Source organism: Diadema setosum, chromosome 13 (assembly GCF_964275005.1).
Source record: "Diadema setosum chromosome 13, eeDiaSeto1, whole genome shotgun sequence".
NCBI classification, from domain to species: Eukaryota; Metazoa; Echinodermata; class Echinoidea; order Diadematoida; family Diadematidae; genus Diadema; species Diadema setosum.
In genome coordinates this window covers 32,135,168-32,148,575 of record NC_092697.1, presented here as the reverse complement: position 1 = coordinate 32,148,575, position 13,408 = coordinate 32,135,168, and the positions used below count along the sequence as shown (strand labels likewise).

Here is a 13,408-nt window from a genome sequence, read left to right as displayed (position 1 = left end):
CTTTTTCATGTTGTAAATGATATAAAGATATGAATTTCATATCCAATCTTCGGGACAGCCGTGTGGCTTTATAGTCGCTTAGCGCGCTGCATGGTCATTATGCACTACCTTAGGACGAGATGTTCGAGACCCGCAGGACGCCATCATTTTTTTCTCTCTCTCTTTCTTTGTTTTTCTTTTGGCAGTTCAGCTTTATTCCGATCGATGTCATTTATCGTATTATCTTATCAATTATACTACCCCACGACACACAGTCACTCAAGTTCCTTTTTTTTTTGTCGGAGGCTGGAGGTTGGATTTGCTTCATTTATCATACGTATTAAATTGCCCTTGGTACAGTGCCCCGCTTGCCACCTTTCCTTTTCTCTTTCCTTTTCTCTACGTTTGTTCCTGTTACACTGTCACAAGACAGGTCGGAAAATAATTCACATAACTCAACTGGAGCAGGAATGGCAACTGAATGAATTAACTCTAGGCCAGGTGTATGGCGTCTCGCTCATCTCTTTGAAATTCCAGGATGTTATTGTTTGACGCAATAACGGAGTTGTAGACAGGTTTTATGTTGCTATAGAGGTATCTTGTGCCACATGAGTAGAAGGCATCACTGTTTAGTAGTAGTAATGAACTTTTTCATGTCCCTCCATGTCAATTATAGTGTGGTTTAAAGGGGTTGTGTGTCTATCTGCCAAAGAAAAGGAAAAACTTATTTTCGTCATGGCTGTTTCTCTATACGTAGCCGTATGTAATGAGTGTTGTTGGTATCTGAGCAGTGAAGAACAGAGCATCAGGCTAAAATCCCCCTTAGTTATACGCGCTAAGCGTTCAATTTGATATATCTTTCTTTATGTAGTCAATCCCTGCTAATGGAGTTACAGAATTATGTTATGACACGTTTCACTGAAAGTTTGTAAAGTAAAGTTTATGGACAAGGCAAGCAATTGTACATGAATAATACCTACCATTGATTTCAGAGGGAAATTATGGTATGCCTAAATGTAAGGGTATCATTGCTTTGGAATTGCTGAGACAATATGCTTGGCACGGGGGCTTCCACTTCTAATAACTGATCCCTTTGAAGATGTGTCGGTCACGGGTGATCGTCATGATTCATCTTTCACGTAGAAGCTTATGTTCCACACTCTTGGTTCGAGAAGACTTACCATCATACTTCAAATTGTTATTAAAGGTAAAGACTCAAAATCAGACAAGTTTACGTGTTATGTCTATGGGAGGTGATTTTTTTTTAATGTGCATTGACTTGACAACGTTTATGCACCTTTATCTCAGCTGATTTTGCTCCATTTCCTCTGTAACTTAAGTATGTGGTAACTGAGACAATAAGCTGCAGTAATCATGCATTTTATTCTTTGAAATCTCCTCATCAGTTTGACAATTTTGCAGTTTAAAACTGAAAATGAGAATGGAATGTGGACAAAACGATTTCTGATTCATCTTTCACATACATAACTTTACGTTCCTCATATTTTCTCGTCGAGACGTATGGCCGAGTGGTTAAAGGCGACGCCTCAGAGACGTGAGGTTGCACACGTGCGGGTTCGAACCCCACAAGATCACGAAACAAAATACTGAGCTATTTTACTTTCTTTTCTTCAATTTTGTATTACATATTCGTCCATGTAGAAATCACATTCGTATATAAACGCACCTATACACACACACAGACACACACACACACACACACACACACCATATCCCTCTTTGTGTTGGAGACCATATTGCTTCGACTGCTGCAAAATTTTGCAGGCTGACTTTGTCAAACCGATCATAGTATGTAATGACGACGACGGGGGTGTTGTACTTTGAACAATTGTCTTTCAAGACCATGTCATTGTATTGTACTTTGATGACGTCATCACACTGAAAATTGTGATTAAAGGCAAGGTATCAAAACCAGCCGATTATAGGTTTTATGTTTACGGCACGTATTTTTCCCAAGTTGCCAGAAATGGCATAGCGACATCAGTAGTTACAAGGCCGCATTTCCGTCTAGCAATGCAATACATGTTCACGCGGCCACGTTGGTTGAGTGGGCATTGACTTTTCTCCCTGTAATATCTATACATTTCTTTTTTGCCTTACCATTTCCGTGGATGTCCCGTGGCCGAGAGGTTAGAGAAACGGTTTTGCATGCACGCTCAATATAACTTCAATGTGCCTATATCATATTCTTTTCTTTGTCGATCACAGATGACCAACATCTGATGACCCCAAGCGTATCACCTAACTCGTCAGTCTGACGAGTTTCATATCTCGTATTTTTTGAAAGTACTCATTCCTTCCACTTGTTATTTACATATGTTGAGGGTATAATAATATTATTCCCCCTGCCTTCTGAAAGAGGTAAGGTAAGTGCTCTTTCATTACGCAAGAAAACTGATAAGTTGACTTCCTATTGAATTTTCTTTGCATGGTTTTCCATCAAGTCTTCTTTTAGAGAAGAACACTATTCTCATTATTAGAAAGTTTCCAACATTGCCACGTGTTGGATATACATCAAGAATGATTCAAAGACTAGTGCCCAAGTTAGGTGGGGAAAAAAAAAAGTTATCATTTCCACTTCTTGAGGTGCTGAGACATTGTTGCAAGAAACACTCTGGGGGCAGAGACTAAGTACACTAGGGTGCAACAGATGACCCTGTTCACACATAACAGAAGTCAAGGAACAAACATATGGCTATTCTAGATTTGGGAGTCATAAATGCTGATACCTGTATAAGATGGATACTGAAGAGTGTTTAGATGTTTGAGCCATAACTTCAACTCCTCCCCCCACTAACTGTGACTTTTAATTTGGTATAAAACATACATGCAATGAAAAGAGAGACTCTATACTTACCTCTAAACAATGACATACTAGCAGCAGAAGCCCACTTTCAAAATGGGACATATATGGGTTCATCCTTTGCACAAAATGGTGTCTTTTGAACAATACTATGTTCATTGTTTGCTTACCGTTCAACATGAGAAACTTGATACAGTCATTTGAAGGTGACTGAAAAATGTCATCTGTATTTAGAGGACTAAAACCCACCTGCCAGAATACATCATCCAAAGTGTTACTAACTTTAGTTGAAGTAGCATGCCTGAAAATGGAATTAAGACATTTACAGCTGTTCTTTCTCATCATACATCTACGAGAAGGAATCAACTATGATAACAAATCTTGAGGGCATTTTGTTTTTACAATTTTGTGAAGATGAAGCACTTTTGAGTGAAATAAATGATATATGAAATGAAGCACTGCACATACCAAGGTGTTGCCAGCTCGCCTGACGGACAGGGTGATATTGTCGTGGGCTACGGTGAATGGAAGCTCAGTCAAGAATCCATCAACGATATACTCATTACCATGAGTCAGTGACACTTTCTGGATGGGAAAGAGAAGGGGTGGGAGGTCAAAGATCAATGTAACCTTAAAGTCCCACTATCCCTTTGGTTGTGAATTCAGTGGAAAATTACTGTAAAAGTGGACAATTTTGCTGTGTAAAATGTTCATGCATTTTGCGCACCAAGAAGCGAGCGCAAAAGCTAAAAGCACATGAATATTTTTGCATGTCATGTTTTCCAGTAGTTTATGCCCTGATTCCGTGAAATTAAAAACATGTGACATTCATCTTACCTGGCTGAGTGTGAAAAATGACTTTCACAAAAATACCGACTTTTACCAAAATATCCACTTTTACAGTACAAGTAGTTTCAGGGGAAAAAAGATAGTTGAAGTAATTTCCATTCAAAATGTTAGATCAGAGATGTACTTCCTGACATTTCTAGGTCCAAACAATCCTCTTTTCTACATTTTTTTTCTTTTTTGCAGAGAGTTGCTTCATAGGATCTTCAGTGCTGTGCTCACTGTATGTTAAGCAAGCTGCAAACTTCCTTACTCCTTTGCTGAACCAACTTTCACTGATTCACTTCAACTTTTCACACTTCTACATGAAAACGACAAAAATCTAGAGTCTTACTTGGCATCACAAAAAAAGGAGAACATCTATCGATCCTGTGCCTCACCCTATCTCCGAGTAGAACCTGAACCTCTGTAATGAAGGAGATCCTCATCAGACCCTGGAACTTCTGACCCTTGACCCGGACTTCGATTGGCAACTTGCCTGCACCCTCTGTGCAGTCCTTGAATAGGGTGTAGAAGCAGTCGCCGTAGAAACGGTAGTGGTCGTTGTCGAAAGTGATGACTTGCGATCCGCCGAAGACCCGACAGTGTCCCTCGACTAAAAGATCATTGAGATACAAGCCATGACATTCTTTTAATATTCAATTATATATATATATTTATATATATATATATTTTTTTTCAGTGCAAATCTGCATTAAAAACAAAAACTTTGCTAATTCAAAAACTTGAGAATTGAGAATGGTTGGCAAGGTGAAAGATTATAGCAAATGTGATGCAGAAAAGAAGGTAAGGGAAAACCGTGGAACATAACACCATATTCTATGCGGGTGCTGTTCATTATTCCGAAGGTTCGCTATTCCGAAGGGTCGTTATTCCGAAGGGTCGTTAATCCGAAACGCGCAATTCCCTGTACCTAGAGGTTCGTTAATCCGAAAATGAAAAAGGGTTCGTTAATCCGAAAATTTGTGGCGTTATTCCGAAGGTTCGTTATTCCGAAGATTGGTTAATCCGAAAATGAAATTCGGAACAATGAACCTTCGGAATAACGAATCCTAGGAATAAAGAGCCTTCGGAATAACGAACATTCGGGATAACGAGCTGTAACCATTCTATGCACTCCTTTCCATTCCATACGATTAATCAGGATAAGAAGTCACAAGGTCCCATAACATTTTGCACATCAGTAAGAAGAAGTGGACAAATAATAGAGCAAATGCTTTGGAATAGAGTTAAAAGCTTCTTAAAAAAAATCCAAACATCTACGATGAAGATGATGGGTAAACTGAAATGTTTATCAGAGCTGATTTTATTTTTTCCGATTTCAAACATCACCATGCATGTCAAAGTGCACCTACATGTACACCGACTTTGTATAGATGAAAAAGCTCTGTGGCAATGCAAGTTTCAAATTCTCAAATAACTTCTAATTGGACTTAACAATATCTAGCATTACAGGACGTTTATTGTTACTTGAAAATTCTATTGTTTGCATGTGATTTCAAACATACGCCACAGGTGAAAAGGTGTAGAAAAGAAACCTATTTGTATCAAGCTTTTTATACACATCAAGCACACCCACTACGATTTCACACATCAAATATAATAATATGACAATGACACAGAAACATATAAAATATATGGTATATATTCTTCTGCACCATTCTTCTCATGGACTCTGAGAGTCAACCAATATTCTAAAAATTACCAACTCGCAGAACATACTGCCTCTGGCAACAGATAAGCAATCAGTATTGTCTCCAGAGAGAAATATTAATAGGTTTTCACTTGTAAAGGATAAGTACGTGTACCTATCTCTCATTTTTGTCATGGCAGTTCTCAAACCTAAATTCGACCACTTGCAAAATGTTTGACCAATTAAGATTCACAAGATATCATTACATACCTTACATCTCCACTACCGTGAAAGCAATAAAAAAAAAAAAAATTATTCAAACGTAAAGATTTTTTCGCGACTGAGGAGGTCCTGGACGTTTTCGCAAGATGTTGTTTTCATGATTTGACACCAGGGCTATTTTAAGCGTATTAGTGCCTGTCCGTAAATTCATTGCGATCAGGATCAGGTGGTGACATTTTCATGTGTTGTTAACTTTGTGGTCCAACAGTGATTTGCAAATCACAAAAATGAAACCTTAACAAAAATAACAGTTTTTACAGTATTCCATGACATACCTCGGTCACAGAATTGTCCCGTGAAACCTTCGTGGCAGCAACACCTGAATCCCGCCTCGTCGTTGGTGGCGATGCAGCGACCATTGTTACATGGCTTCGTATTACAGGGATGTACCTCAATGTCGGGATCGACAGGCTGCGACGTACACTTGGCTGCCACCTGCAAACAGCAAAAAGGGACAAAAGTGAGGGAAAGAGGCAGATTATGATGTGGCAGAACATATGACAGTACTGGATTAGTCTGAATTTATAGGGATGATGTGTGTACCTGCAATCTGCTTGGCGTCTCCTTGCAAGGTTGGCCAAAGACTTCACTGGTTGCCGGCAGCTGGCAAGCTGCCTTCCCATGGCAAGCCTCTTTGACGATCACTTCCGCCGTGGCTGCAAAGCAGCCCTCTGAGCGGCGACCATAGCGGACAGCTTCAATGATGAGAACGGTGCCATTGGAGCACCTCAGGTTCAACGTGCTGCCTTCTTCCACCCCCCTGGCCACAGCTTGGTCTGGAACACTGTGTGCCAGCACCGTCTCAGAGCAGTGGTGCTCGGTCCGCACATACTTGGCAATGCCCGCGCAGGGCTCACCGAACGTGGCCACGCCCGCGACGAAGGTGCAAGTCCTGCGGCCCTGACAGAGGGCTTGGACGCTGAGCGTGGCGGCCTCTGTAGAGCAGGTCTCACCAGCGAGGGGCGATGTCGGCTGGCAAGCACTGCTGGCACCGTCCTGGCCGTAGAAGACAGACAGGATGTCGATGGTGCCATTCTCACAGGAAAGGGTGACAGTAGCGTCTTGACACTCCAAGGTGTCAACGGGGTTATTGATGGCTGGAGGGAAGGATCAAGCAACATCCTTTACAATGGTACAAAACCTCACTTTTTTCCTCAAAAGATAAATGAATAAGATTCTACTACTAACAATAACAACGATAACAGTGATGATCATCATCCCTTTCATCAAGCTTGACATAGTCAGAAGCTGTTTTTACAATAGCAAACAGTTAAGGAACAGTAAATAAATATTTTGGAGTGCAAAAACTTTTGTGGATTTCTGGAAAAGTGGGGGAAATTAACATGAATTTGTGTGAACATTCTCTCATTTGCAAATTCATAAACAAGTAGACCCAACTGAAATGGGCCCTGTGTGAAAATTAAGTGTGCAAAAGTTTCCACCTTGATAACACAAACAAGTTATATACCCTAAATTAAGCTAGCGTGAGTTCCCTTACTATCCCCTCTGATTTGTCTCAGAAACAAATTAATTTTTACCCCTTTATCTCAAAGTCTACACACTGAGAGCTGAGGCTTATCAAGTCCATTTTAATGAGTAACTTCATGCAGCCTTTGTTTGTTTATTTGTTGTTGTTGTTGTTTTTGTTTTGTTTTGTTTTTTTTTTGGGGGGGGGGGTTCACAACCCTACTCCCCCTGACAAAAATGACCCACAATAACAAGAAGTAAACACATTCACGTTTAAATGACAGATGAAGTCAAGAAAATTAAGTTTTGACACCTCATGGACTCTGAAGGTAAATTTCTTACATCCTTTTCCATGTCAAAAAACCCCCAAGAACATATATGTAAGCTATTTGTCTTAACCAATAGGCCTATTGGTTTCAATGTGGAAAACGGTATGCATATGGGAATCCCATAGAATTTCTATAGTGGTTTATGGGACAGAAAGAAACTAACTGGATATTGTTTAGAGGTAAGTTATAAAGTGTTTCTCTTGTTCACAAAAGTTGCAGCATGAAATATTCAACAGGTAGAGGAACTGCTGAGTGGGTTTGCCAGCACTGAGATTATAGTACCTTTGCCATGCAATATCTGACAATATCACACATAAACTGAAATGAGATCTGCAGAAGTTAGTATTTCCACACTCAAATCAGGCTTTTATATGTAATGTGGAACTAAGTTACAGTAACACATTACATAATAATTGCATGACAGTAGAACAAGATGACACTTTCACCGCAATTTGCCCACACCATCCTGTGCCCCCCCCCCCACTATCCCCTCAGATGACAAAGGCTGGCACACTGCTGGTGAAGTCGGGACTCACCGACGCACTCTTGACCATCGCCGGAGAAACCGTCCTTGCAGTGACAGCCGTAAACGCCTTCGTGGACGCCGCACGTCGCATCCTGGTGGCACGTTATCTGTTGGCAGGATTCCTTTCCGTCTTCCTGGCATGTGCAGAGGAGGTTGCAGCCACGCTTCGTAAACGTCTCCCCAACCTGAGGTTTAATATCAAACAAAAATAGGAAAACGAAAAGCCAAAAGTTATGTGTAGAAGTAATGAACATCTGGAAATTAATCGCCTCATTCATCGAAGATCCATCATTTGATTTGACTAGCTGTACTACCAGTTAACAGTAGAATTTGAATCCACTGCCGCTACATTTTGCAGTTTCCTTATCCCTCTGCTTCCCATTGAGTAGAGTTAGTGTACTACAGGTGTGGGTGTGATTCCAGTGAGTGGGAAATATTATTCTGTATAGTACTTTGAGCACTACACACTGTGATAAAGGTGTTACATACTAAACTACAGCTACTATTACTCTTACATTAATGATGTTGACGATGATCATCATTATCATTTTTTTATAATTACTTGGAATATGATGATGATAATGATGACTATTTTCATGAATATTGTCATTATGGCTATTACTATAATCCAACCCTTTTGCTCATGGAGCCTGTTTTAATATGAGGGACAGGTCTCTTTGGCTCATGAGGTCATGAAAGCTGAGACAAACTTTGATCATAAAGTTAGTCTACAATGTCTTACAAGTTGCCTCTGTTACTATGAAAGAGTGAGAGTTGATACTGATATGGAAAGCAAGAAAGAAATCTAATCTAATTGACAGAATTTAAAAAAAAAAAAAAATTTTTTTTACAATTATGGAATTCATGGATGATTATTAGTATGTATCACCTCTCCCTGATCGAACAAATCATCTATAACACTTCCTACAAACACTTGAGACCTGTGTTAATTAAACACTGTTATCTTTCTGAGTTCAAATTCAAACACCTGTATCCCCCTCTATCCTCCAGTGCATGCTTCCATATTAAAACTCCAGCTGGGAATATTCCAGAGGATTCCAACGGGTGACCACAGACCCCTTCCTCCTACCACTCACTTCATACTGCCTCCCGTCGTCAAGGCAACCGCACTGGTCGTGCCTGACGCAGGTCTCCCCGTTGAAGACTAGCCCCGGGGAGCAGGCCAGGCCCGGCACGCAGGTAAGGATGTCACAGTTGTCTTCGGCGCGGGGTGCGACACACGTTGGAGTACAGGGGAGGAGGCACGGCTCGAAGGTGGTGCCTGGCAACGGAGTACCAACTGGATAGAAACGGGGTTTGACACCATATAACTTTCCTGTCTTCATCTTTATAAATGCAATTGCATGCTTTCAAACCAATGCGCTTCATTAAAAATGAAAAATACACTCAGGCAAAATATAGGCATATTCCATCTGTGGTATGGAATAATCTCTAAGCGACTTTCACTAACGTTGATCATCTTCTTTCGTTTTTTTTCTTTTCTCTTTTTTCTTTCGTAATTGGAGGTTCTTCAATGCAAGTATGAAGTTCCTTTCATTATATCAAAAGTTGAAAAAAAAAATGTAAGCTTCCATAAGTCAGCCTTGAATCTTTGAACGTGCGAGATGTTTCTAATGATCAAAGATGTGAACTGCCATGAAAATTTTGTCACCACTCCTATAGTTTGACTGAATTTCACTGAATACACCTTCTGATTTTTGACTGACACAGGAAATTTTGGCAATAGATCTCTCACAATGACTTTTAACCCATCACTCAAAATATGAATGCTTCGACTTAGTATGATCATCAAAACATGCAATAAGTACCAAGTTTTTCCTCAGCTGAAGTTAGGATTTTTTTTTCAAGAAATAGAGTATTCTCCCCTGATAGGGTTGATGAGAGTAACTTTTACCCAACGACAGAAGCCACAGCCCTGAATTGACAGGTCACATTCATAAGAAATGTAATTTTTTATCAAAAAATCTTACACATCTAAAAAGAGCATGCCCCAAGAGGTAGTACCCCATTCTACAGAAATTACTGGCAAAATGCATAGATGCAAAAATGGAATCTACAGCAAAAGAATCAGCACCTCTCCAGCAGAGCACAGTACATTCCCCCCAAAAATAAAATCAGATTTCTGCATTAATAACTTTAAAAATATGATTAAACTGTCTGAATGCTATTTCAGGGTCTGAAAATATAACATCTTACTTATATTTTGCAAACCCTATTTGATTTGGTTAAGTGGTCACAGAGAAATGTGGATTGTTGTAAAGCATGTCATGGGTCTGCTTCTTCCAAGTTTAGCACTTGGATGCTCTTGGAACTGCAAATTAATGTGTGAACACAATGGACAGAACTTGGAGCAAAGGGATTCCTGACATACTCTATAAAGGTCCTCATTTCTCTTTGACCACTGAAGCAAATCAGGGGGGTGTTTCATCGTTTGTCGGCGCCGACAACTTGAATCACCATAGTAACAGTCGGTGACCAGAGCATCTCAGCCAATCAAAGTCGAGGATTCTGCTGAAATTGGTCGGTGCCGACAGTTGTTGGTGCTGAAAAGCGTTGATGAAACACCCCCCAGATGGGTTTTTCTGTAAGATGTGGGTAATAAGTTATACAGCGTAGTTTCATACCCTGTCCCATTGTCACTTTTTTTTTTTTTTTTTTTTTGGGGGGGGGGGGGGAGGACATAAGGTATAAGTGTAGAGAAGTCAATTAGAATACCAGTTATGGTTATTACGGTAAGAAGGAAGGGACAGCCCGAAATCTCACCACAGCTGCTGAAGAGGTCACGTGCGTCGCTGACTGCTGCTGACCGACTGCGGCACTCCTGGTCCAGGGCATCCAGTGTCTCGCACAGGATCTCGTCGCCCGGCGCGGCACACACGTCGGACACGCAGTAGTTGTATAGCATCTCCCTCTCGTTCACCTCCATACAGCTCGAGAATGGCCCTGGGAGACGGGTCAGATGTGTCGTCATGGCAACAGAGATGATGATGGATTCATTAGTCAAAGAACATATTCATGAAGATCGAATGTGTCTTGGATAAAAGTACAGTTGGACATAGCTGATACAAAAGATTCAATTATTGCGTCATCCTGTCAAACCTCTAAAACTACTGATGCTACTCAATTTTAGAAAATACCCCCCTTCCCCCAGAGAAAAGCTTAACACTTTGGAAAGTGATGATCTTAAGAGAAGTGATGATGATACTAGTAATCAGACAATGATTACAAAGCTAACAACCATGATGTTATCTGAAATATTCATCCTGGTTAAAATAATGACAATCGTGTTTAATAATGAAAGTAATGAACATTATGGAGACCTATCCCCATACGCCTCTACTTTCTGTAGATTCTTCCGCACATTTCTTTATTTTCCAATATGAATATGACTTACTCTAGAACAATGTGAAATACATTGTCTTACTTCAAACTCGGTCTGTACACACTGAATACTCAAAAATGTGTCACTATTAATTGATCTGTAGATATTTGTCACAAATGTAATTTGTGTGGAAACTTTATATAGTGAATATGTACATGAATGTTGAATAGTGATGCAATGATAGCGATAGTGAAAACTAATTCTACTACACTGTGCCACTATTGCTACTATGTGATAATATCAAAACAAATTGATAACAATAAATAGTGAAATAAAATTGATCTTACAAGTAACAAGAATTTTGTATTACATTTAATTATAGATCAAAACATTACCAAAGCTACCAGTGTGATCAAGAGCAGTTATAACCAAGGGTGCCCTCACCATTTTCATCGTTCAGCACAGCACACTGCCTTGCTGCGTGGCTCGCATCATTACACGCCGGCTCGTTATCACAGAGCGGGCAACGTTTGCAGTCACTAGAGACTGCCCAGCTCAGGCCAAATTCTGTTGCAGAGGCAGTCTGGAGAAAAGCGAGAAAGAAAGAAAAGAATAGGATATCTCAAGACTACTAGTTGGTTCAATCCTAATATGTGCTTTGGTGATGAAACAAGGCAAACTTTAGTACAGAACAATACAATGAAGTGCTTTGCACCCAGCGAGCGAAAGCTTGTGTTTGTATTCATTCATATACGTACACGCCATACCTCAAATGTCAATGTTGCTACAGGCAACTTGACTAAAAGTTATCACAAGGCCTTTCTGCCGACTATGATACAATATGCTTCCCCTCCCCCACCCCCCCCCCAAAAAAAAAAAAAAAAATATATATATATATATAACTGCATTTCTGCATTGATAACTTTTAATATGATTATAAATTCTGAATGCTATTTCAGGGTCTAAAATTATAACATCTTACCAATATTTTGCAGAAAACCCCATTTGATTTGGTTAAGCAGTCACAAAGAAATGTGGATCGTTATAAAGCACGTCATCGTATCAAGTTAAGCACTTGGATGCTCTGGGAACTGCATATTAATGTGTGAATACAATGGACAGAACTTAGAGGGAAGGCATTCCTGACATGCTCTACAAAGATCATCATTTCTCTTTCACCACTGAAGCAAATCGGATGAGGTTTTCTGTAAGATGTTGGTAATAAGTAATTCATAGTTTCATACCCTGAAATTGTATTTGGATTGATTTACTATTTCTATTATAGTTATCGTTGCAGAGGGTCCCACTGTAATTTTTTTTGTTGGACATACGGTACAATGAAACAAAAAGATCTTACCAAACTGCCACCTCTCTCCATGAATTCATCTTCTCCTTTCCCGTTGAAGTTGCCGCACAACCCACACATCCTGCCCTGGAAGTGGTCCGGCACCTCGACCCGGACGCTGCTCTCTCCGTCCCACCACACGCGTAGACCAAAGTCTGTCTTCATGACCTTTGACCCAACATAACATAATTCTGCATTAGGCCATCGCTTCTAACAACTCAAAAAGAACAATTAAGTGTAAGTAATATTCTTATTAATCTTATGGTGGGCCAAAAAAACAGTTCTAAAGATATAACAAACTGACAGGAGGAAAATTGTTTGTATCAAATTGTGGAAATGAATGGGCCATCTTGGCTAGGCAGAATCCCATATGTATAGCTTATGGGACCCATATGGGTTAACCCATGCAAGTTTCATACGGGAATGATATGAGCAAACTTAGATTTTTAAGATGTGTTAACGTCCACATGGGTAAAATATGATAATGAAATGGGCAAACTTAATTTCTAAAATGTGCAAATGTCCACATGATGGGAATGATGTGGACAGACTTATATTTTTTAAGCAGATATCCACAAGGGAAAAATATGGGAATAAAATGGGCAGACCCATGTGGACAAATGAAAATGCACACATGGGTGTCATATATGGAAATGAACTGGGCAACCTATATGGGCAAGACATGTAAATATCTATATGGGTACCGTATGAATATGACTCGGGCAAATCCATCTGGGTAAGATATGAAAATGTCAATATAGGTATCACATGAGAATGCAATGGGCAAACCTAAAGTAGGCCTACATGTGTAAGATAGAAATGCCCATATGGGTA

The 13,408-nt window shown here is 39.9% G+C and overlaps 1 protein-coding gene across 1 annotated transcript in view; it reads right to left on the bottom strand.

Moving 5' to 3' along the window:
- The window catches only part of LOC140236591 (uncharacterized), a 98,452-nt gene that overhangs the window by 17,148 nt on the left and 67,896 nt on the right, over nucleotides 1–13,408 (bottom strand). Inside the window, exons 40-48 of the mRNA XM_072316517.1 lie at nucleotides 12,587–12,742; nucleotides 11,674–11,812; nucleotides 10,671–10,850; nucleotides 8,984–9,186; nucleotides 7,897–8,071; nucleotides 6,108–6,661; nucleotides 5,840–5,999; nucleotides 4,030–4,244; nucleotides 3,272–3,388 (exon numbers count right to left, since the gene is read on the bottom strand). Coding sequence (XP_072172618.1) covers nucleotides 3,272–3,388; nucleotides 4,030–4,244; nucleotides 5,840–5,999; nucleotides 6,108–6,661; nucleotides 7,897–8,071; nucleotides 8,984–9,186; nucleotides 10,671–10,850; nucleotides 11,674–11,812; nucleotides 12,587–12,742 — 1,899 coding nt within the window. The remainder of the gene's footprint in view (nucleotides 1–3,271; nucleotides 3,389–4,029; nucleotides 4,245–5,839; nucleotides 6,000–6,107; nucleotides 6,662–7,896; nucleotides 8,072–8,983; nucleotides 9,187–10,670; nucleotides 10,851–11,673; nucleotides 11,813–12,586; nucleotides 12,743–13,408) is intronic.